Genomic DNA, 25,539 nt, shown 5'->3' with positions numbered 1-25,539 from the left:
CCCCCGCAGGCTCCTGGGTCTCCGCTGGATTTCCCGGAGGGAGCTAGGGCTGGTGGCCATGTGTGAGCCTGGGGGCTACCTCTATCCCCCCTCCCCAGCATCGACAGGTCTGTGGAAAGGGACGCGACGGCTGGAGCCTACACAGCCCGGGAAGGTATCGCCCCAGGACAGGGCTTCCTCCGGTGTCCGAGTTGCTGAAGAGCCCCGAGATCTCCCCAGCCTACACTGCAGATGGGGAAACTGAGGCTCCGTGTAGGAAGAACTTGCCAAAGGCCACCCTGAACGCAGGGACTGGAGCCCAGATGTGCCACCTCCTTCGGGGCTGTGCGAGCAGCTGCGCAGGTGGCAAGGGCGAGGCTCACTGGGCACCCCGCCAGCCCCGAGCCCCCCCACTCACCTCCAGCAGCCGTGCGCGGTCCCCGAGCTCCCGGGCGCCGCCGCCTTGGCTCACCTGGCTACGTCCATGCGGGAGCCCCGCCCCGAGATCCCTGCACCCCGCCCAGCGGCGGCGCCCGCTCAGCGCCCGAAGCAGGGTCCTGGCCGCTAGAGGCTGAAGGGGACCCTAGCGGGAGCCGCGGGCGCTGGGCGGACACCGCTCTCCTGCCGCGCGCTCCCCCGGGCCCTAGCGCCGCCCCTCCCGCGCCCCGCCCAGCCCCCAGGGTGTGACCCCCCACCCCCACCCGCCGCCCGAAGCCGAGGCCTCATCTCCAGGAGGGTCCCGCTCTCTCCTCGCGTCCTCACTTTCGGCTGCCCCTGTCCCTCTGTTTCCTCATCTTGCAAGTTTATCTCTGGGTCTGTAGTTCTGCTCTTAAATTCTTCCTCACTCGGTTGCTCCATACGCCGCCATCTCTTTGCCCCTTTCTCTGCCCCCACCCAGCTACTACTCTCCTTTAAAATATGTTTTTGAGATCCCGTCCCCTCAAGTGATAACCGCGACGACACCCCCACCCTACTTGACCCAATAACTAGAGTAACTGTCTTCCTTGGTAGGGCTTAAGCCAAGAGGCTGAGGAGAGCCTTCGCCAGCCTGCTATGTTCCTCTGACTTAATTAGCTCTCAGCAACACGGGCAGAGATGCTGTGTGGTCTGTACGCGGTTTTGATTCCTCAACTTTTGCAAAACACCGTTCAGGCTGAGCTCAGCATGGCAATTGTCACTGCGCTTTAGGGGGAACACCACACACACACACACACACTGCTGTTAAAAGTCCATATTCTCACATTCCAGGGCAGATCCTGTGGGGAGTGGTCGGTGGGCTTGGAAAACAAGACTGGTTAACGAGCACCTCCACATCCCCAGAAGTTCTGAAGGAAGACCACACTCGTTGATCCGGCCTTCAGCCAAGCTGGTTCCAGTGTCACCTGTCTTCAAGAGCTGTGTTTAGGTTTCCAATAAAGGAGCTTAGAAATATGCTGACAGTATACCCATGCCACCCAAGGTTTCTAAAGCACAGACCCAAAGGTGTTCAGGTTTAAGACTGTCCCTGGCTCTGAGCGCAAGAGGTCAGGTGACTGAGGAGACAAATCCGCCCTGGTCCCTTCCATCCCTCTGTCTGGCTTCGTGGTCATCAGGGCATTCCCCTGACCTGTGGTCACTCTTGTCCTGTTGTGTTGGGTGGGGGACATGAAGATATCCTGGAGATGGCACCAGGCAAGAGATTGCATGTACTGGGGAGGTGGCTGCAGCCCAGCCTGTGGAAATCCAGGAAACAGAGTGCGTGGGTGAGAGGAAGAGAGAGAGAGAGAGCGGCTAGGGTTTCTGTGTGGGTGGCTGTGAAAGAGAAAGAGATGGGAGAAAGAAACGGGAGGAAAAGTGGTTCAGTCTGCATGTGGGTGTGTGGCAGTGGAGGTGCAAGAATGGCTGTGCCTGGAGGACAGACCTCGAGTGTTGAGCAAAGGAAAGGGAGAGAGAGAGACATGTTTAACCCTGGTCTACAGGAGGGAACCCGTGTCCTTGTGTGAGAACACTTACCCGTGCTGGCTTCGTGCCCTGAGGTGGGATGAGAGCTATACAAACTGAGACACTTGTCCATAGGTGCCGTGGTATGATGGATGAGGGGTTGTTTGTGAGGGTGTGGGCCAGGGTCTGCTCATTGCAAATGTATGTGCCAGGGTTTGAGGGCATTCGCATGTGTCTAAACTTAAAAGCTCATATAGAGGAGAATGTTTGTCTGGGAATGTGGCATGTCTGCATCATGGTGTGCACAACGGTTTATGGGTGGATGGATGTGGTAGGCATGTTCGCTAGAACGGTGCAGGGTGAACCTGTGAGTGGTACTCTTCACTGTCATCTTTCTGTCAAAGTCACCAGGGTGTAGGGCTTCCTGCCCACCCTCCTGGGTCACCTGCCCTTTCCCAGAAGCCTAAGGGACAGGGGACTGGGCCTTGGCCTTGGCTTCTTGACCTTGACTAGACTCTATCAGCTTTCTGCATAATGGATGTGGCCGGGCCATGGTGGCAAATGCCTTTAATACCAACACACAGGAGGCAGAGATGGGTGGATTTCTGTGAGTTCAAGACCAGCCTGGTCTAAAACAGAGCAAGTTCAAGGACAAGCAGGGTTAAAAACAGAGAAACCCTGTCTCAAAAAACTATAAATAAATAAATAAATAAATAAATAAATAAAATAGATGTGATTCCATTTCCTCTGCTTAATCAAGATGGATATGCCCAGGGAAGACTTATCTTACTGTCATACCCCCATTCTCCTACACATCTGGGGCTCAAGACAGTGTCTATTAGAGTGATAAAGGCCTCAGAATCCTCTAGATAGCCCTCCACATCAAATGCCCCCTGGCAAAGGATAAGCTGGGTCAGCAGTGGATAACAGGTCCCCCCACCCCACCCCAGTTCTGAAGAAGAGAAATGTAGCTTGGCTGGATCCCACTCTCAGGGCCTGAACAACCATTTTCCACCCCAGGTGGGTGGAAGAACACAGCCTACTTCTTGTCTCCATGGAGACAGAGCAGGAAAAAAGATTATTTAAAAGCATAGGCCCAAGACCTCTCAGGTTCGAATCTCAGCTTCTTCACCTGTATACAGGCTGTGAGACTCTAATTTGTCATGAACTGGATATGGAAGGCACACCCCTAATCTCAGCACTGGAGAGGCAGCAGTTCAAATTCAGAACAGGTTCCTCAGCAAACTTCAGGCCAGCGAGGTGATATAGCACAACTGTCTCAAAATAAAAAAGAAGAGGGAGAGGAGGAGGAAGAGGAGGCTGTAGTGGCAAGTCTGAACTTTATATTCTGAGGATGCAGTGAAGTAATCTGTACAAAGCATCAACACAGAGCCTAGCACCTGAAATGAGAAGCAGAAGCCTGGGGCTCCAGCCTTCAATTTTGTGCCCAATTTGTTGTGTGACTTTGGACAAGCCCCTTTCTGTTTCTTTGCTCCTGTTTCTATCGGCACAAAAATCAACACTCTGCCAGGTGCAATCAGCTGGGACTCTAGAGAGAAGTGCTACAGTGTGAAGCTCTTTTTCGGTGAGCTGTGACTTTACTCAGCCACTGGTGACATGGAACATGAACGTGACGCTACGGCCCTTTCTTGACTGACAAAGACCCCGTCCTGCCCAGCTCAGCTAGTACCAGCACCCACTGATCCCATATAAAGGCCTGTACGGTGCTCAAGGCAGAAGATGAATGGCTTGGGCTTCAATCTACCAGGCAGCACTCCAGAAATCCAGGTTTAATAGCGGAAGGATGGGTGTGATTGTCTGAAGATGGTTATGATCCTCTCTGTAATGAGAGGAAGCTTGAAGAGGAAGCCCTAAGCCGCTAATAACCTGGCAGCTCCCCAGGCCTCATTCCCTCCTGCTCTCCAGGCAGAGGGAAGGGACCTGCCACTCCCCATCCCCAGGGAGCAGAAAGCCATTGAGACTTAGATCCAAGACCACCCAGATTTCTACTCCTTAGCAAGACCCAGCTTCCTCTGAGAACTGTCTTACCTCTGAGAACTCTCTTTATTACCTGTCCATTCTCTCCTCCTGAGGTCACTCCTGGCCACTGCCCGCCCCCTGAATGCTCAGACCAACTGGACAGACAGTAGAAAGACAAAAGATTTGGGCTGTTTATGAAAAGGATGATCTGAGTCTCAGCGCTGACAATGACTGTGTACCTTAGACAAGTGTTTTGAGTCTCCGTTGTCTCACCGGACCTTCCTTGGAAAGCCACAGTAAGATAGAGAATGATATCCCATCACTGACCTACTGGGTCACTGGGTATGAGATGCCAACAAGGTAATCAAAGGTTGGCTTTCCTCCTTTCCACCCTATCCACAGTCGCCACCATTGCAGGGCATCTGCAGAAAGCAATTTCAAATGGAATCATCGCTCACAGCACAAGGCCCATGGCTGAACACGCTAGTCACATCCTGGACAAGTCCCTTACGTTCGTGATCCTCCGTCTTTCGTCTGGGTAATGGGCTCTGCTGTGAGACTGCATGAAGCCGCACACAGATGCTGTTAGCACAGCAGACTGCACACAGCTCAGCCAACAGCGGTTGTGCTGTTCAGCCAATAATGAGCATTTCCATTTCGTTTTACACAGCTACCTAGAGCACTGTAAATTTTCCAAAACATAGCCAAAGCTAAGATCATGGCATTCTCTCAAGGGCTCCTGTTTTTATTCTATTTTCACAGACTGAAAAAAAAAAAAAAAAAGAGCTCATCAAAGGGAAGGGACTTGCTAGCGCTTGACTACTGAATACTGGGCTGAGGCCCATCACCCTGCCGTCTGACCCAGCTGTGCCCCGGGAAAGGAGGGGAGCAAGTCACAGTGGGCCTCAGGTTCCTGAGGCCCCACATTCGGGCTGATGCTGGGATCCTCCTCTCTGTTTAGAGGCCCTGAGAGCCCCTCACTGCTCCTGCCCAGCTCTCTGTATAACCCATGCCTGGACAGGGAGTGTGTCCAAAGAGAATGTTCAGATCCCGGAGAAAATGATTGCACAGAGCAGAGTGGGTGAGAAGGCTGGCGAGGTGCCAGCTCTGGCGTCAGCAACGCCTGCAGAGAAATAAAGTGTTCCTGTAGTCTCTTGACGCACAAGCCCTCCCAGGACCCCCCCCCCCCGACACACACACACACACACACACACACACACACACGCTGCACCCTGAGGACCTGCTGGCAGCAGCTCTCCTGCCTGTGAAGATCATGGCTCAGCTCACGACCACCCCACCCCCAGTGTGAACCCACTGCAGCATTTCCATTGCCACTGGCCAGCAGCGGAGGCGATTCAGAGTGGATTCTCTTGCCTCATCCTGTCTGCTCTGCTGACTCCAGAACTCACCGGCCCCAGGAGAAAACGATCCTCCTCCCTCCACAAGCTGTCACTGGATCCTGCCACAATCCAGGTGACACAGCTTGTGCCTTTGTCATTCATCTCTGACAGATGGGAAACCAAGGCCCTGAGTGAGGACCCTAAGCCTAGCTCAGCCATCAATATGCTGAGAGACCCAAGCACACACTCCTTCTCTTGAGTCTCAGTTTCCCCACTGAGGTCAGCTTACATGAAAGACTTCAGTGTCTGCCCTGTCAACACCTGTGAGGCAATGACTTTTGTCAGGGTGTCTGTTTGTCTAGAGCTGCCACTGAGCTCGGTTGGCTTAATGAGGGGACCCTTTCCCCACAGTTGGTTGGGACTTCACAGACAACTTGTTTCCAGTAATGATCAAAGGGCAGGTGAGAGGGGAAGTGGGTTTTTTGTCAACCAAGTGAGGTATGTGATTTCTGCCGTTGCCCTCTCCTAGACAAACAGCTCAGCTGCCCTTCTCTCCACAGCTGGAGATCTGGACATGCTGGAAGATGTGTGATAATTGTTAAACATCCTGGAAAAAAAAAATGCTCCAAAAGTCCCCGATTAAAAACCAGTGGGCTAGCCAGGTGTGGAGGTGCACACCTGTAGTTCCAGCACTCCGGAAGGAAGAGGCCAGCAGATCTCTGCAAGTTTGAGGCCAACCTGGTCTACAAAGCAAGTCCAGGACAGCCAAGTCTATACAGAAAAACCCTGTCTCAAAAAAAACAAACCAAACAAAAAATAAAAATAAGCAAGCAAGCAAACAAACAAAAACCCAGAACCAGTGAGGTTTTATATGACCTACAAGCTTACCTGATTTCTGGGCCACCCTGGGCACAGGGCTGGTGCTGGTGCTGGCACTGGCTGTCATCACTTTCCGGGCCTGTACCACATCCCAGTCATGGCTGGTCCTGTCATTGTGCTGGAACCCACCTCGTACCTCCCTGGAACAGCTGGATGACTGGATTGTGCCTGGCGCTCTGGATAACTGCGGTGTCCCGTGGTCGGTTCTGCTCTGGCTGGCCACCTCTTCTTCCAGGTCCACAAGCCTTGCCTCTCCCTGCAGGCCATCTTCACTGCTGCTCTCCTCAGCTTCCAGAGCCAGGCACCTGTAGCTCCCATCCGGGATCTGGAAGGTGCAAGGGGCAGCCCTCCCCTCACTGGGTCCAAGGGGTGGGGGTGGGAAGTGAGGGCCCAGCATTATGGTCCTTGGTAGTGCAAAGCAGCAGGCTCCTAGCTCAGGGAGAGTACTGCTCGGGTTCTCTGCAGATTCACCTTCTTCTGCTGCAGCTGCACGGGGCTAGCATGATATCCAGCTGAGGAGTGAGACAAGTCCTTTCTGGCCCGGGTGAAGATGTGGACTTCAGCTTCTCCTAACCCTCCTGAGCTCTGCTGTGTAGGCCCCTTCAGAGCAGTCTGTCTGCATAGGAAGAAAAGATACAACACACCAGAGACCTCACTGAGTGTTCTGCATGGAGTCGCTGAGGCCTGTCCACCCTTGAGTAGCTGGCCTCGAGAGCTGGCTGGGACTTGGGGTACAGTTCCCACTCCTCCACAGGGAAGTGTTTCCGGAGGTTCAGCCTTGTAGTGTGCTATTCATACCCTTAGGCTACCTGACACTTATTTACTTTAAGGTTTCCCTTCAATCCACTTCAAGCAACACAACTTCTATTACTTTAGACTTATCTTGAGCAATAATTGCAGGAAAACCACAAGCGGATCGTGCCAAGTCACCCCCTTCCCCGTGCGCATTAAATAAATATCTAGTTATTTTAAAACACTCATCTGCGAGCCACCTAAAAAGAATTCTTTCCCGTCCCACCAAAGGTACACACACCACAGGAGTCACAGGGACAGGGGGGCGGGGGCTACAAGGGTAGGGTACACAGCTGGCTATGAGAGCCAGCGCGATGGTGTGCTTACACGTGCAAGGCCTTGAGCCAGAATCCAGCTCTGCTTCTTGTCTGTTGGTCTCCGAGTCACCCCTCCCCCATTTGTTAAGATGGGCAATGTAAGCTAGCTTGAGCAGCCCAGACCTGAAAATTCCAGATCTGAAACATTCTGAGCACCATCCTGTTGCCGCCAGTCCAAGTCCCATCCCTGGACTTGGGGACAAAGTCACAGGAAACATGAAAGCACACTTGTTGGTGTTTTGTGGTTTTTTTTTAATTGTGTAAAATGGTCTTTAGGCTATGCATATAAGATACGTACGAAACAGAAATTAAATTCAATCTTAAACTTGGCTTCTTATCCCCAAAGATATCTCATCATGCATATGCAAGTTTCCCGAAAAATCTAAAAAAGTCTAAAATCTGAAACACTTCTGGTCCCAAGCACTTCAAATGAGGAATCAACTCCAATTTCATCGTGGAAAGGCTTCTATGAGAAAATGCACACAGAGCACTGAGCACGCTTTCTGAGCCTTAGCTTAACCCATGCCTGCTACCCTTCCCTCCGGCAACAGTGTATCAGACCCCTATTCTAGGTCAGAGCCTAAGTACTCCTCAGACCTAGCATGTAGATGAAGGTATGTTACTCCAGCACATGAAGTTTTGATATCTGTTAGGGCAGTGCTTCTCAACCTTCCTAATGCTGCCACCCTTTAATGCAGGTCCTCATGTTGTGGTTACCCTAACCATAAAATTATTTTGCTACTGTTATGAATCATAATGTAAATATCCGTGTTTTCTGATGGTCTTAGGTGAACCCTGTGAAAGGGTCACTCGACGGGTTGGGAACTGCTTTTGTCAGGGAGAGCTGTGAATGATGAGAAAAAATAGTAATAATAGTAGGATTATTTGTAAATGTTACGAATGATGATAATAGGCGGAGGCTGGAAGGCTCCTCTAAGGGCCGAGGAGGAGGGGATGAATGGAGGGTACTCAGGCGGAAGAGCTGACTAGCTTGGCAGCTGGAGAGTGGGTGTGGAGAAGGGGGAGGGATAGAGGGTACCACGCAGGTTCCTGGCTCTGAGGACACAGGACTGTGTTCATGGAGGTTGGGAACAAACAGGAAGGTGCAGGTGTTTGGTGGAGCAAAGGAGGTGTGTAATGTTTAGATTTCCAGGAGGAGATGTGCACTAGGCAGGTCCCTGTGGGGTCCCAGAGAGCAGAAAAGCTACACACTGGGGACAAAAGTTTGGAAGTCATATGAGGAGGTACAAATGGCATGAACAAGACCTTTTCAGTTGGGCAGGTAGCCCTTAAGGCAGGGCACGCTGCCAGATATGCCTGGAGGCACCGTTGGAGTGAACGGATTTTGTTGAAAGACTCCATTCTACCTCTGCTTAGCCACGTGAACTCTCTATTAGGAGAAAGAAAGAGAACTCATACGTGCACATACTCATGTACTGGCTGCCCCAGGCCTGGGAGAATTTATTGAAGCCTACTGGCTTGAGGATAGCGGGCCAAGCCTGATCCCCCTTGGCCCTTACACCTCTATCCCAGGCAGAGGGCCAGGTAGCCCAACTAGAGTAGTCTGATTGAGGTGCTGGCCTCTGGCTGGGGCTGTGCCAGGAGAGACTGTTAGGAGTACCAGAAGATAAGCGCATTACCAAGCCCTCTGGCAGATCAGAGCCAAGCAGGGGAAAGGCAAGCACACGTCCAAGAGAACCAAGCACCTATTAGCCTATGAAGCAGGGTCTGAGAAGAAGGGGCTCCCAGGACTGGGCACCCACTCCATCCTGGGTGCTTACTTAGTCAAACACCGCAAGTACCTGACAGATGCTTTCATAACACATCCTAGAGGGAAGGAAAATGAGAATCCATTTTCCCATTTGGGGATCACACCTAGCTCTGACATCTTGATCAATGAGGCTGGACCTCAAACCTGCTTAATGGTGGACTCAGGGCTTCACTTCTCTCTAGGACTTTGCTTGCTTATCAGCAAATGCCAGACTCCTGCCACTGGAGTCTCAAAGGCTTTAGACTCTCATGGAGGGGCCAGTAGCTTTGGCTTGAGCCTGGCCAGGTTTCTCTGCCCTCTGGAGTCAGTTTTCTCCAAGGCCAGAATGCAACTCAGGCAGCCAGTGCTAGAAGGACTGTAAGATTCTGACACCACAGATCCACGATTTTCAGTCCTCAGCGCCACCCACCCCTACCCTGTCACAGAACCAGATGGCAGGAGGCAGCAGGAGTGGGTGAAGGGCGGGGGCAGAGCTCTCTGACTCCCTGTGGGGGCCTCGCCTGCTCCATCCCTGCTTCTGTTTTGCTGTATTTGACAGTGGCCACGGTTTCCAGGAAAGAAGAGAGAGGCGGAAAAGTTAACTTTCCGCCACCCACACAAATATTTTTGGCTAGCTTTGTCTTCAGGCTGCCAAGCCAGGAGGGAGGGGTTGGCAGGAGCACTCCAGTTCAAAGCTCCCTCCCAAGGAGGGAGGATTTCCAACCAAGGCAGGGACTCAGCAGGGGGCCTAGCAGGCCTGAAAAGACCCTTGGGTGTCCCACAGCCACAGGGACTCGTAATCAAAATATCAGGCACTGCCTCCTAAGTGTCTACTAAATCCTGGTCTGAGCCCTTTACCTCTAACTCTCCAGGAAAGTGGCAGGGAGTGAAGACATAGAAGTTTAATACCATATCTAGAGTTTGGGGCAAGAAGGGTAACGGGGTGGGAACAAACACTCCAGAGTCAGTGCTCTTTACTACCATTCTCAGCAGCTACAAACTATGGCTCCAGGGATTTCGCAGTCCCTGGAGATGCTGAGCCCAGGTGGCAGCCCATCTTTGTGGGCAGGAGAAGGCCAGTCCTGCTCAACATGGATGGAAAGGGTCCTCCCAAGCTTGAGATCCATTTTCATGCACTCACTGTCCCTCTCTGGCTATAAGTTCTGAGCTCCAGCAGGCAGAGCTCTCAGGACCCACAGACCACACTTTTCCCCAGAGGGAGCTTGGAGCTCAGGTTAGATGGCAGGTCCTAATTGAACTCAGGCACCTGAATGCTTCAGCCTCAGAGCCCAGTTGGGTATCAGAAGCCCTGAAGTCCCAGCACCTGACAAGCATCCTAGGCTCTTTCTGCTGCCAGCTTCTGAAATATTGTCCAGCATCTGTGACCTGGGGACACTCATGTCCTTCCTGCTGTTCTTTGTGTAGTGCTGGAAGGGTCCTGGCTTCAGGTCATATAGATCTGGTTCAAATTCTTTCTGATCCTTTCTGTCTCTGTTTCTGTTTCTGTCTCTCTCTCTCTCTCTCCCTCTCTCTCTCTCTCTCTCTCTCTCTCTCTCTCTCTCTCTCTCTCACACACACACACACACACACACCCCACTTCGGCTATAGCTGAGCTTCCTGGCCTGAGTCTGCCTCCTGTGCTTCCCAGGGTGGTTTTAAGGGATTTGTAGACAGAGTGCAAGCTCACTGCTTGCACACTTTTCCCCAGAGGGAGTCTGGAGCTCAGGCTAGGTGGCAGGTGATTTCAGCCACTCACTTGTTCTCCAGGTTCTATGGGTGCTTACAGGCCTGACACTCAGGGCCAGTGACTACAATCCACAGCCTGCATACTGGAAGACCAGCAGAACGTACTATGTGGTTATGAAGGAAGTGAAGAGGTGAGGGCTGCCAGAGCTACCAAACAGAGCACATGCCGAGGTACACAACAGTGTCCAGACATGGGGTCCGCGTCACTCAGTCACAGACATCTGGGCTTCTCCTTTTGTCATTTTCCTTTCTTTTCTTTTTCCTAATCATAACCCCCATACTTCTTTCTTTCCTTCCTTTCTTTCTTTCTTTCTTTCTTTCTTTCTTTCTTTCTTTCTTTCTTTCTTTCTTTCTCTCTCTCTCTCTTTCTTTCTTTCTTTCTCTCTTTCTTTCTCTCTTTCTTTCTTCCTTCCCTCTCTTTCTTTCTTTCTTCTTTTTTCTTGTTTTGGCTACACAGGGTTTCTCTGTGTAGTCTTGGCTGTCCTGGCTCTCTTTGTGGACCAGGCTGTCCTCAAACTCACAGAGATCCTCCTGGCTCTGCTTCCTTAAGTGCTGGGATTACGGGCATGCACCACCATGACCCGGTTCTCCTCTCTTTCTTAGACAGAGTCTCTAGCTCACACAAGCCTGAAGCTGGTTAGGTAGCCAAGGATGCCATTGATCTTCTGATTCTCCTGCCTCTACCTCCTACTCATAAGAGCACCACGCCCAGTTTATATGGTGCTGGGGGTTACAACAAAGGCCTTTACAAAGTAGGCAAGCAGTCTCCCAATTAAGCCACATAGTTGCCCCTACCCTTTTTTCTTTTTAAAAATACTTTTAAATGTTTTACTTTTGCTGGGTGGTGAGATACGCCTTTAATCCCAGCATTCTGGAGGCAGAGGCAAGAAGGTCTCTAAGTTTGAGATCACACTGATCTACAGAGTGAGTTCAAGGACTGCCAGGGCTACACAGAGAAACCCTGTCTTAAAAAAAAAACTTTTTTTAATTTTATTGATACGGTGTTTTACCTGCATGTATGTTGTGCACCACATGAATGCCCACAGAAGGCAGAAGAAGGTATTGGATCCCCTATAACTGGAGTTATGGGTAGCTGTCACCCACCATGTGGGTGCTGAGAACTGAATCTGGGTCCTTTGCAAAAGCAGCAAGTGCTTTGAACCATTTGGCCATCTCTCCAGCACCCCTGCTTCCTTATTCTCTTTTTGGCATACTCTCACTATGTAGCCCTGATTAACCTCCAACTCATATCATCTTGCATTTCCTCAACACCCATCCCAAGTGCTGAGATTCTAGGCATGCTGGATCACAGGGTCTGATTCTATAGGTAGAGGACAAAAGGAGTCTGAGGGGGAATTAGTAACCCAGGAAGATAAGACCCTTATTCCCAAAGCGGTCCTTCTCCCTTACCTGAACTCCTTCTCCACCTATAGTCTATTTCTGTCTATACTGTATTAGGTCTGATCCATGGTTCTTGGCTTCCTAAGACAGATGATCCATCAAGGCTCCATGAAGACAAGAATGCAGGACATCTGGGGATAGATCTGGAAACCCATGTGGGTTTAGATAAGCCAAGGTTGAGCATGTTTGGAAGAGAATAAGCAGGGCAGGATGAAGAAAGGGGGCCAGACTGTGACAGATTTCAATTGCCAGGACCCTTTCTGCTAACACTGTAGCTGCAACCCTGGACTTCTGCTGAGCAGTTCTGTGGAATGGGGCTGGAGCGGAAGGCCAGAGACTAGACCATGGCTGGCATTCAGGGGTCCCTGGAACAGGAATATTTTGGAGCAGTTTCCTTGGCTCATGGCACAGTGCCCAGCACATTAAAAGCAATATAGGTGATAAGAGATGATGGCTGTGTAGTGTCAGTCGGGTGCTATTCCAAACACTTCATTCATTTGACCTTCCTCAGGAGATGGGGGGAAGGGTGCTATTATTAACATCATTCCATAGATAAGGAAGTCTAGCTTCTGTAAACTGCCAAGTACACACAGCCAAGCAAGTGGATAAATCAGGTTCCAATCCCCCAAAGTCCCTCACTCGAGACATCACAGCTTATCCACAAGGCTGCACTCCCTCAGCAATGTAAATAAGTAGTATATGAGCCGATGGATGAATGAAGGAGAAGATGGCAGGATGGGAGGTTCCCTCCAATGCCTGCTACATCACCTGGCACACTGTTGTCCCTTAACACATGTATGTGGGGTAACCAAGGGATTAAACATATATGTAGCTGATGGTAAAAATGGGATTGCCTGGGAAAGGGGTTTCTCAAAATTAGCCCAGCTCACTCCTATCTGACAGGCCCCTCAGCTTCATATTGGATAAAGGACAGTGTCTATCCTGTTCAGAACTGAGGTCTCTTTGCCATTAAGCAGAGGGTCTGCGCTGTCCTCAAGCATCTGAGCTGAGAGGATGCCCCATTTGCCTCTCTCCTGGGGCAAATCCGGATGGATACCAAGGCAGGGACATCAAATCAGGAATCCTATGATGCTCTTGCAACCTCCAGATTGGCTGTGGTACTTGTCATTGTTTTGTTTTGCATTCTTGGAGATGTTACTTCCTTTCCCCGGGCCTCAATTTCTCCAGATGAGAAAGTCTTGGGTAGTGTGGTTGGTGGAGCAGAAGCAGTGGGCCCCCTCATTGCACTTCCCCTGACCCAGTGTCTTTTGGGGGAGCCAAGTACAGCTACTCATTTCCCAGTCTTCTTCCTAGGTCCTGAAGAAAAGACAAGGATTCTGGCCTCCTCCATCTCTATCCTATCAGCAGTGTCAAGAGGCCCAAGCTGCTATAGTCTCTCCTTCTTCCTTGATTCTCTTCACTTCCATTCCCATCTGTCCCTGGGGGAGAAGGAGCCTGGATTGTGTAAGCACGACGTGAGGCTAGGAGAACCCAGAAGCATCAGGAAATCCTTGGCCCGAGAGGGCAGTGAGGGACCAGGAGTCTTCAGAGAGGTGAATGTTAGCCACACCTCGAGAATGCAAATAACCCTGGATGAGTCACGTTGCCTCTCTGAGTCCCTGGTGCCATGTTGGCAGAGCAGAGGCTCAGTCATTCAATTCTCTGTTCTTTCACTCAACACGCATTCACGAACGCCTGCTATTTTAAGTGCTGTGGCACACAGTGAACAAAGGAAAAAGAAAGCCTGCCCACGTGGGGCTCACATGCTGGTTGGGATGGACAGATAATAAATAAATAAATAAGCAAGCAAGTCAGATGGTGCTAAATGGGATGAAAGCATAATTAAGCAGGAAAGAAAGCCGGGGAGTGTTGTGTAGAGTCGAGATAGAGCAAGCAGAGAGAAACCTCCACAGATGCTATTCTGGGTTTTGGGTAGCATACGTATTTCAAGTTCACGATGGCATTAGATTCTCATATGCGATTATTTTAAAAGCATAAAAATCAACATTAAATGGCAGATGCCCTGGGAGGTACGGTTCTCATGCTAATGTGCTGATGACTCAGTTACTCCCCATTTTAGAGCCTGCCCATCCTCCTATGACTACATCTATCTACTGTTGAGGACAGAATATTTTTTGCAATCAGTATAAAATCTTTGATTTCACATATTAGTATTATTTCACTTGAGAACATTGCGTTTCACGATTATAAAATTGATTGGATGCCTCCTCCTCCTCCTCCTCCTGAAAAGAAAAAAACAAAAAAACAAAACAAAACAGATGCTTTGCAATGAGTCTGGGAATCACGGTGGTGATTTTGGATAGTCCCTGGAAGGATTAAATAAGGCGACCTGTGACAGAGCTCACTAAGGTGCAGCTACTGCCACTGTAATTATTGTTTTGTGAGAGGATGCCTGTGGGTGTAGAGTAAGAACCAGGCTGCCATCTGCTGAACACTGATTCTGGGCAGGGCCTGTCCTGGACACTGTGTCCACCACTGATCTTGCTCACACCTGACATTTTGAGGCCAGCACCTGCTACTCCTCCCATAACCTGCTACTCTTTTTCCCGGTTAGTAGAGGAAAGCAGAGGCCCATCAAAAAGGAGTCTCTGCCCATGGTCCATGAGCAGGGCAATGGTCAAACTGGGTACCCGGGTACCCTGACAGGTACCTGGGTATGAAGTAGTCATTGGGTTTCTCTGAGGACTCCAAGAGGGGAGGGATGTGCCATACAACACAAAGGTCACCGTTCTGGTCCTGGCTTAAACACAGCCCTCTACTCTGGTGCTCAATGATCCCTAAGCTTGAGCCTCAAAACCCATTTCCAGCTCTGGATCGCCTGCAGCACCTAGCACTCAGGGCCCTAGGTGCCAAGCCTGTTCTAAATGGACTTACAAATCCAAGCGGCACCAAATCAGCTAAGTCCTCTGCACGTCACACCTATTTCTGCCATGCTGGGTTGACAAGTACACGGGCCAAAGAACCAGCTCTGACAAAACTGGAGAGACTGAAGTCATGGCTATAAATATGGGGCTATTACTGGCTAGATTAGACCAGCCTGGGAAGCCACAAGTTTCCTCCTGGCTCAAGAGGAGATGAGAACCAAGAAGGGGAGGAACTTCCCCAAGGCCATGACTGTTTTTCCTGGCCATCTCATCCTACCCTTGGAGACTCAACAGGACAAGTCCAAATTGAACAAAAGCAGTGTAGTATGATTGCAGTTTGCAAAAGAAGCTAAAACTTCAGGGCGTTCCTCTCCATCTCCTTCCCACTCATAGGCCCCCTCTTCACCCAGAGTTTTTGTCAGCGTGAGGAAAACCCAGGCATATATCCTTCACAGCAAATGTACATATCTCTATTGTTTTATCTGTGTGTGTGTGTGTGTGTGTGTGTGTGTGTGTGTGTGTGAAGAGTTCACTAGTAGAGGCTAAAGGAGGACATCAGGTGTCCTCGACTGTACTCTCCATTCTATTCTTTTGAGACAGGGTCTCTCTTTGAACCTGGCACTAGGCTCATGGCCAACACACCTGTGTGATCCTCCTGTCTCTTCCCCCACAGCACTGAGGTTATTGGCGCAGCCACACCCAGCTTTTTATATGGGTGCTGAGGTATGAACTGAGGTCTCCATGCTTATGCAGCAAGCACTCTTACCCACCAACCCATCTCTTCAACCAGAAATGTACGTATCTCCCACCACCTCTATACCCCTACAGAGGATAATTGGTAGCTCCAAATGGACCGTGGTGGGAGTGGCCATAACATGGAAATGGGAAGATATTACAAACCAAGGTCTTTCTCCCTACAGAGCCCACTGTTGAGCACTGACCACTCCAGAAGTGGTTAAAGCCACAGCCAGCAAATTACACTACACTCCGCTCCCTCAACTGCGGTGAGCCTCTGCTTTCCCTGAAACCACACCTGGGCCATGACGGCTGTGAGAGCTGCCTGGGCACATGCTCTGAGTACATGCCTCCAAGAGGTGTCGCTTTGTTTCCCAGCTTGCCCGTACATTAGAATCACCTGAGAAGGTTTCGAATATCCCCACTCCCTGGCTGAAGCCCTGGCGGATGACATATGTGTTTAGGAGTGGGACTCAGGCATCTGCAAGTTATCTTTCCTAGTGATTCCTGTGCGCTCTTTGCAAGCACGCAGTAGCTGTTCCCAGACAGTAGTGGAAAGGAAGAAGTGCGGACCCCTGTCCCTGTCTCATTTAATAATTCATGGGGTTCCATGAAAAGTGTGCGTGAAGGATAATGAGTTCTATTTGTTGGCTTACAATCCTCACAGCTAAAAGCACACAGGAACCTGGGAGGCAGAGTTTCCTTTGCCTTCTTGTTTGCAACATCCTGAGCAGATGGGCCACAGGCTTATCAACCCTCAGGAGGCCTCGATTCATGTGGTACCCAGCTGGCCAGCTGGGGAGATGGAGGGTTCTCAGAAGCCTCTCCTCCTCTCCAAGCTGCCTCTTCCTAACATTAAGGCCAAAGGTTCACAGAGGTGGCTCCTCTTCTGGGAGACATCAAGCTTTAGGCCCAGAAGATTGGAAATAGAGACATCAGGGTGCGGCTTATGCCAAAGGATTGTGGCCGCATCCCAGCCTCTTCCTCAACAAACAGCAGGTAATGATAAAGATGATCAAGCTAGAGTCTAATATTATTGGGTTCTTCCTGTGAGCCAGAGATACACCGTAAGCCCTTGCAATGCAATGGAGTATAGAGTTGTGCTAACCAAGTTGGCTACCACTAGCCGCATGTGCTACCGAGGGGTTGTAATATGGCAGTCAGAGTGATACATGCTCTAAGCAAAGAATACAGACCACTCCCAAGATGATGCCAACTGGAAAAAACAAACAAACAAACAAACAAAAAACAATCTAGAGAAAGTCTCAGAATAACTCCACCTGGTTTGTAAGCAAGTACATTATTACAATTAATTTCACCAGTGTCTTTTTTTCTTCCACCAGTGTTTTTTGTTGTTTGCTTGCTTGCTTGCTTGTTTTTCAATGTGGCCACAGACATCTGAAAATTACACATGTGCTTCCGTTATCACAATAGCCTCAGTCTGGGAAGGCATGTCATCTATGCCAGACCCTTGAACTTCAGGGATCTGAGGTGTAGCTGAGCCTCTTAGCCTCAATTTGACCACCTGTAAAATAGGGCCAAGGACAGCCGCCTCCTGGGCACTGTTGTGGGGTTGAAATGAGGTGACATAGGAGGAGCACTCTGTACCATGCCAGGTACAGGGCCTGGCTCAGGAAGGGTTCTGGTTACTAGTCCTCGCTCTGCAGCCAGCTCAGCTTTTCTCACTGTTTGCTTTTTCAGTCTGCATAGTTTGTTTCTTTGGGATTGAGGGAGGTAATTTGTTCTATTTCTTCTCTTTTTTCTTTTCCTTTCTTGAGACAAGGGTTCATTACATAGCCAAGGCTAGCCTTTAAATCACTCTGTAGCCCAGGCTAGCCTGAGCCACCACCTAGTTTCTCTCTCTCTCTCTCTCTCTCTCTCTCTCTCTCTTCTCTCTCTCTGTGTCTCTCATTTTGTTTTGACAGTCTTTCTAGGTAGCCCTGACCATTCTGAAACTGGCTGTGTAGACAAGGCTATCCTGTACATTATCCTCCTGCCTCTGTGGCCAGCGTACTGGGATCGCAGGCATGTGCCACCACGCCCAGCTCTGACATGTAGTTCTCCTGCTACATACTGTATATCGAGCTTGCTATAAGGACTGAGAGGCAGGTAGGGATTCTCCTGGGTTTGAGAGTGAGGTTAGAAGGGCGGGGGGGGGGGGAGAGGCAATGAGCTAGAGAATGAAGGACCATACCAGGCAACTTCATAAAGTGGAAAGTATACTGTAGAGTACAAAGCAGGAAATTGTCATTTCCTCCTTCTGCATAGCCGTTATCAGATCTCTTGACCTACTGTAATGGGTGACATCTACGGGGCCTAAGTGAGTGCATGTGAACATATCCCAAGTAAGACATGCCAGAAGTTGTGGTGAAGGGAATGCAGGCTCCTCCTCCAGGTAGCCTTCTCTGATAGCGACATTTTTAGTCCATCACTGGCCTGGCAGGTTGGGGACTTATAGGAGCCCAGGACTGGAAACCTATTTGGGCTAGAACTATCATCTCCCACCTCCTATGAGTCCACTGATTTCAGACAAGATGAGGTGCATTCAGGTGGGATAGTTTAGACTGCCTACCTACTGTCCTCATTTGCCTCAGTTTACCCCTCCACTAAGTGAGACGGTTGTTCCGGATGCTCTTCAATGGCTTCCCCAACTCTGGTAGGTCTGTGGCTCTCAATATGTCCAAGTCTCCCCTGAAGGACCTTCATCTTTAGCACCTAATACAGAAACAATAGTACTGTGGGGACACCAATTTGTGAGTCAAATTTTGACCCTGAGGGGGGTAAGCTCTCTGTGATTTCTGGAGTCCTTATATATTTTTAAATTGTACTTGCTTCTTTTTATGTGTATGGGTGTTTTGCCTGTGTGTGTATGTCTGTGAACCACAGTCCATGCCTGGTACCCATAGAGGCCAGAAGAGGACATCATCAGATCATTGGGACTGAAGTTACAGATGGTTATGAGCCATATGAGTGATGGGAATTGAACCCTGATCCTCTGGAAGGGCAGCCAGTGCTCTTAACTACTGAACCACCTCTCTGGTTTATCTCTCTGACTTATGAACCTCCTTTCACTGGGTACTAAGTTTAAGCTGATACGTCTGAGGTGTCGGGTCTTGTTTCCTGCAAAGCCAGCACATTCTTAATCTTTAGAACCCCTTTTCTATAGAACTGAGACCTCGTGTCTGGTACCTCAAGCCTCCGCCACCACCACTGATCTCGCCTCTCTGGGGATGTCCATCATTCTTATGTAGCTAACCCTCATCCAGACCTACAAAAACACACAGACCCATGCTGCCCACCCTCCTTCCTGTGAGCCCACTTTATCATTTCTCAGTAGTAGAAAACCAGACCCACAGGGAACATGAAAGCCCATGCCTCGCCTTTCTAGGCATCCTACCTGCATCAATAAAGAGGAACATTCTACCAGTGCAGTGGTGTTTTCCTTTCAACAGCTGCTAGATCTTATGCTCAAGGTCCACAAAGATCTCACTGTACATCTGTTTATACCATATGTCCTACACTCCATACCTGCACAGTTGTGAGCCCAATAGACAAAATTATAAATATTTTATTGCATTTTAGCACACACACACACGAGTGTACTTTTACAGTCAGGGTAGAGCCAAGACCTAAGCCAATTAAAAAAGATAATGCCCTCCCCTCATCATACATGCGGGCTGCCATAACATAATAGAAAGGATACAAACAGCTGCCCAAAGCTGTTACTAAGGAAACTTGGGACATGCTTGCTGAAGCAGTGGCTGGGTGGGTGGGAGAAAGAGGTATAGCCTCAGGATGGGGTAGACCAAGGAAAAGAAGGTGATGGAAGATGCTCAAGGATCAAGGCCATGCTGATCCAGCCTGTCGATGCTCCAGTTCTTCATCAAAGCCTGAACTACACACACACAGAGGCTCAGCCTGCTTCTTCCACTCTGGCACGAGCATGGCACTCCTCATCTAGGGGTAAAGAAGCCAACTCCTATTGCTGCTGCCCTGGGCCTGGCCATGTTGGAGGTGCAGAGCTGAGCCCCATGCCTGGGCCGTGGTAGGACCTTTAGCAGCTCAGACATGGTTGGGGAGCTGACAGCTAAAGCTCTGCACTCTGGTGGTCTGCTTCAGAATAGCTGTAGTGGTGCATGCTTATAATCTCAGGGGCAAGCGGATCCTGTGAATTCGAGGCCAGCCTGGTCTACAAAGGAAGTCCAGGACAGCCAAGACTGAACAGAGAAACCCTGTCTCAGAAAACAACAAATGAGCAAAACTGCAGCCTCCAGCAAGCTGCTCACAGACAGGCAGATCCCAGCCCATGCCTTCCACCTTGGAGCTTCCCTGCCTTGTTTAGTGTTTCTGAGTGTCTTTGTTGTATATGTGTCTCTCTATGTAAGACCTCCTCTGGGTCAATGACTCTGTGTGTGTGTGTGCACAGACATGTGAATTATGTATGTGTATATCTATTTGCATGTCCATATGCCTCTGTGTGCCTGTATGCTGGTATGTAGCTGTACGCTTGTTTCCTTGTGTGAAGTACATGGTCATTGGTGGATTTCTGTATGTGCTCATTTGCTCACGTGCACATGGTGAGGGTGGCCCAGGAGGCTGCTCAGCCAGACCAAACAAGCCCAGCTCAGTGCTCCAGGCCATCTCCTGACTGTGTGTTCCTCTGCTTTCTGGTTCCTTTAACCCCCTCCTGCTTCCAGTGGAGCTCAACGGTAGCCTGGAATAGGCTTGCCTGCTTTTTCCTTCTTTCCTGCACATCTTCTATCCCTGTCCACACCAGCCCTTTCCCTCCCAAAGCCTTAGTTTCCCAAGTGTGTCCCACTTAGAATTCTCCAGGTGTAAACCCCCCACTGTCCCTGCCCCTCCCCCTCACTGACTACACCCATCCTGTGAGTCTAGAGTGAGCTGTTCCAAGAGCTATTTTGGACATTGTTCGTGGCAAAGTCTAAGACGATCCCAGGGCAAGGTACCTGAACCTTCTGGCCAATGAGCCAAATGATTATGAGGGCTGCAACAGAGTAGGAGTGGACTGTAGGAGGAGATTCATCTGAGGGGCAAGGCCTCCAGGCCTCCATCATTCGAGTACTTTCTGTGTGCCGGGAGCTCAAAGAGCTGATGGAGTCCTATAGCCACCACGAGATGGATGCTGTTTCTGCATCTGCCTCATATGAGGAGGTGAGACCCAGTAGAATTTGGTGGCTTGTTTGAACTCACAAAGCCACAGGCTAGGACTGGATCCCAGCCAGGGGAAGAATTGGTGCTAGTCTGACACCTCAGGGTCTTGTTGTCTTTGCTGTAACAGTAGAGTTATGGAATTGTAATGCCCTTGGTGCCCAATGTGGTGTGTACATGGCCATTGGTCCTAGTTGCTGTGTCACTTTCTGATGATCCATCTCACCCATCAAAAAAGTAGAGCCCGGAATATCACAGAGACCTAGCTGCTTCTGGAACAACCTATGCAGGCTGGCTGTGGGACCTTATCCTTTGTTTGTTTGTTTATTTTCTCTTACAATTGCAGCCCTTGGTTTCCCCTTCCCTGAGGTTTAAATTATCACTAGTAGCTCTGGGTGCCAGCACTACAGATAAACTGCTTTTTCCACTTTCACTCAGCTTCTAAAAAACCCAGAAAAAAGGACTCAGAGAAACGGAAGGAGATGGTGAGCCCGGGCAAGGCTGCTGTGGGGAGCTCAGTGGAGCGCTAATCCTGTGCCTCCGTCACTGACCACCCAAACAGAAGCAGGTCTGTTCTCCAAATGAGGACATTTCTTTGGGGGAAAAGCTGGTCTTGCGGCTCACAGCCTACCCACTGAGCAGAGCCTCAGTCAGGCTGATCCCCAGAACTCTCAGGAACAGCCCAGGGAAGGCTTATCAGGCCTCAGCAGTGGAGTAGCTGTGACTATTCAGCAGGCCTCACAAGGCCACTAAAGGCCCGTTAGATGCGCTGAGTTCCACAGGCAGGAACTGTGCCCCTGACCCTAGCCGGATGCTGCCTCAGAATTTGAAACAGCCTTCACCAGCCCAAAGAAGCCTGGGCCTGCAGAATGTGGATGACTCCACATGACCAACCTGCTTGAGGTTGGTCCCACTGTGCAGGGGAGGCACCCTTCTAGAGAATCAAGAACAGCCAAGAAGTGAGGTTGCTGCTCTACCACAGGCTGTTCTGTTCAATCAGAGATGATGATTCCTTGAGTTAGAGAACAGAAAGAGAATGTAAGGGGTGTGTTCTTGGTCACACACAACGTATTAGAGCTAAGTTTATAATGAACCCAGCCTTCAGATTCTTCCTCCTCAAGAAGGGGTCATGAACTCCTCCCTACCCAAGTATGATCTCTACCACTGTGTGCCAGAGGTCAGTGCCCTCTACTCAGTACGGATGAGACAAGAAAGAATGGTCCCACAAGTTGCTGTTCTACAAAGGAGCAGAATAGCTCTTTCCCAAGAGCTGGTGATGGGAAAGTGACCACCGCTCCATGTATGAGCGATGACCAAGCTACAATAGCAGCCACAGTGAACTCATGGAGGAGGGGTGTGTCCTCAAGGACACCATCTTAGACCAGCTCAGCCTGGGCAATTGACTAGGGTGCTGCTAAGGCTCACACACACACACACACACACACACACACACACACACACCTTGTACGTTCCCTCCAGCACTGCCTATTTGTCCTGGCTCAGCATACAAATCACAGCCAAGTGGCTGAGAGCAGGGGCTGAATGGCAGGAAAGGCGTGAGCCAAGGTGGCAGCCTCAGGACAGCTCCACCCGACCCTATCAGCAATTCTAAGGAAGGCTGGGACCAGAGGAAGCACTTGAAATACCACTCAAGGGACATTCTTTTTCCCAAGGCCCCTGCCCCTGACCTTGGACACCAAACTCCCTCTTCCCCTGCTGGCCCTTGTTCTCCCAAACAGCACACACACACACACCACACATCACAGCAACTGGTCTTTCTGCTCTGAATTCATGGAATTGCAGTGGGAGCAAAAGATAGTCTCCACAGCAACTCACATCTGACTCTCAACAGCTGGAACTACACTCCCTTGTATGTGTAAGACAGGGTCTCATGTACCCCATACTGGCCTCAAATGATATCGATTGCAGGATGACCTCTACCTTGTGGCTACTGGGATTACAAGTGTGCACCACCACTTCTGGCTTCTGCAGTAATAAGGATCAAACCCAGGGCTTTATACATCTAGACTAATACTCTCCTAACTGAGCTGCACACTCAGCCCGAGAACCAACACTCATGAGAGCAGTTTCAATGCCAGAAGCGTTAAAAGATCCACTGCCCAAAAGCACAGGACCTAAAGGACTTTCTACTGAATGCCAGTTTTCATTCATTTTAGAAGAGTAAATCTCCTCCCAGCTCTGACGTGCTGGTTGTACATTCTCCCCCGTGTAAGTAAGACTAAAACTCACTCCTTGTTAAGATGGAAAGCAGCAGTGCACAGGGCACTGTGACATGAGCTGCCAGTGGTATGTATGCTGGGCTTTGGAAGCACCGCCCTGGCCCAACCATTTCATTGTAGGCAAGAAGACTGAGACCAGGTGATGGGTGGGGGCCTGTGCAGCAAAGCCTGACAGGGCCACCACCTGAATAAGAAGTTATTCGTCATCACCCCCCTCCCATCCCCGTCCGTTCTCCCCACCCCCACCCCGAAAGGCTCATTCTTTAAGGAGAAATGACCCTGGACTCAGGTTACCTGGCCCTCAGAAACGATCCCACTGGCTGAAGAATGGAGAAGGGAGGCTCTGTCTCTCCCCAAGCCTAAGTCCTCAGCCCAGTCAGCCCATGCATGCCCTCTGCCTGAGTCTCGACAGGCCCAACCCTAGTCCTCCCGATGGCCATGAACAAGCTGTCTCAAGGCTCAAGCTTGGTTTCCTTACCTTCCAGGGCTATGGTGACAATGTCAAGCTCTTAAAGGTGAAGGGCTGCTACGAAGAACAGAAAACAGATGAGGAAAGTGGGCTGCCATTACCCTCCCACCTGGAAAATGGGAAGAGGTCCCACAAATAAGAGAAGACTGAATGTGGGTGCAGGAAACGCTTAATAGAGGGCAGGAGGCAGAAAGGAGCCTAGTACAGTGAGACCTCCACTGGGCCGGGAGAGAGGCTATGTGAGTCCTGTGAGCGACACACATCCAGCATGGAGATTGGCACACGCCTATTCGTGCATGCATGAACAGGGACACACACACACAGAACCTTGACGTCTTCTTGCACTCTGATGAGCCCCGACACACATGCAAGCTTTCCCGCATAGCCCTTCACCTACTCTGGAGCACACTGCAACCCAAGCTACATCTTTTCTCTCCCCCCAGTCCCAAGCCTCAGGCCAGGCGGTGTCCTTGTCCCGCTGCCTGGGAGGCACATGTGGTTTCAGTTAGCAGGAGAGCGGGCATTTCCGTCCCAGACAGTGGGACCCTGCCAGGGCCCCAGCTCCATAGGAGCCCACAAGAAGGGCCACCTCAGCTCCCACTCCCCACTGGACATCCCGGGAACCTTTCTGCTCTGGAAAACTCTGCAGTCATTTCTCACTGTCACCCCCCTCACCTGGAGCTGGACTCGGCACAGACTGGAGAGGAAGCTGGTTGTGCCCGGCCTCTGTCCACCGCAGCTCGCTGCCCACCGCCTGCCCGCCTGCCTCCTCTCTCTGCTGTCTCTAGCAGGCTGAACGGGATGGGAGGAGGGCAGGGTGTCAGGGGGCGGGAGGGAGGGAGGGGAGGGGGCGTGTGGAAATGAAACTTTAATAACAGAGCCCCTTTTGTTTCCGAGCATATGGGATATTTCATACATACTGAAGACATTAGCCATCTATATTTTTAAGGGCTCAGGCGAAAGGATGAATAAATGCAGCCCATGTTCTGCTCAACAAACACACACATGCAGAGTGCTGACTTCTGGAGCATTTCAAACCCCAGAGAAAAGGCCCCTCTGACACCAGACACTTCAGAATAAACATCTTTCTGAGCCTTTGGGCTTGCCTGGCCCCCTCTTGAAGCCACCTGAGGCCTGGGGGCTCCTTTTCTCCTGCACCCACGTATTCTTGGGCCTCCACATCTTCCACTCTATAGGGGAGGTGAGTCCCTAGAACCCAGTCCTATCCTGTCCCAATTCTCAGAACCCCCAGCCCCCAGACAGATCTCAGTGTCAGAGTTCCAAAAGAACTTGCAAATCTCTGCCTTCCTCGCTGTACAAACCAGAGCCAAGGCCCAGAAATAGGCAGGGACTTGCCTGAAGTCACACGCAAACATATCAGGATCCTGGGCCAAGGGGCAGTGTTGCTTCCTTCAACAGGCGAGATGCCCTATTTCCTCACCTCAGGGGTAAAGGTGGGGAGACCCCAGGGCCAGGAGGCAGGGCCAGCATGTGGGCTGGGAGTGTGCCCGCCTCTTTTTCCCACTGGAACACTGATCTGAGCACAGCACCCCCATTCTGGGCACCTATCCAAAGATACCGTCAGCAGCCCTAGGAACAGGGCCCGCCCCAGGAAATCCCCTTCAGGCCGGCATATCCCAACAGGCCTGGAGGCTTCAGGTGTGAGAAAGTCTCCCTCTATGGCAGCTCAGCTCCCCCACTCCTCAGGTGCCTTTTTTCTATCCTCCAGGAAGAGAAACGGGCCCAGAGAGGGGCAGGCCTTGGAGAAGGTAAAGCAAGGTAACAGCAGGCCAGAAATTAGAAGCTTGACCTCAGGCCTGCACGTGCTGTGTGGCTTTGCGACTGAATAGAACCTCAGCTCCCCTCAGACAAACCCTTGCGTGGCGGCATCACACAGGGATCCCAGTGCTGAGTTACCTCCATTGCTGTTAGAGCCT

The 25,539-nt window shown here is 50.6% G+C and overlaps 1 protein-coding gene across 3 annotated transcripts in view; it reads right to left on the bottom strand.

Moving 5' to 3' along the window:
* Synpo (synaptopodin) overlaps positions 1-25,070 on the bottom strand; it is a 55,238-nt gene extending 30,168 nt beyond the window's left edge. The window contains exons 1-2 of one of the 3 annotated variants that reach the window (XM_021633694.2): positions 24,955-25,070; positions 6,108-6,710 (exon numbers count right to left, since the gene is read on the bottom strand). In XM_021633694.2, the coding sequence (XP_021489369.1) occupies positions 6,108-6,495 (388 nt within the window). In that variant the 5' untranslated portion in view covers positions 6,496-6,710; positions 24,955-25,070. Of the gene's footprint in view, positions 1-397; positions 727-6,107; positions 6,715-24,277; positions 24,394-24,954 lie in introns of those variants that run through there. The other 2 variants (XM_060377220.1, XR_009589788.1) reach the window with 2 other exon arrangements.
* Positions 25,071-25,539: the final 469 nt, after the last annotated feature.

This window comes from Meriones unguiculatus, chromosome 2, assembly GCF_030254825.1.
Source record: "Meriones unguiculatus strain TT.TT164.6M chromosome 2, Bangor_MerUng_6.1, whole genome shotgun sequence".
Lineage (NCBI taxonomy): Eukaryota > Metazoa > Chordata > Mammalia > Rodentia > Muridae > Meriones > Meriones unguiculatus.
The sequence above is the reverse complement of the archived record's forward strand: the minus strand, read 5'-3'. Positions and strand labels throughout refer to the sequence as shown.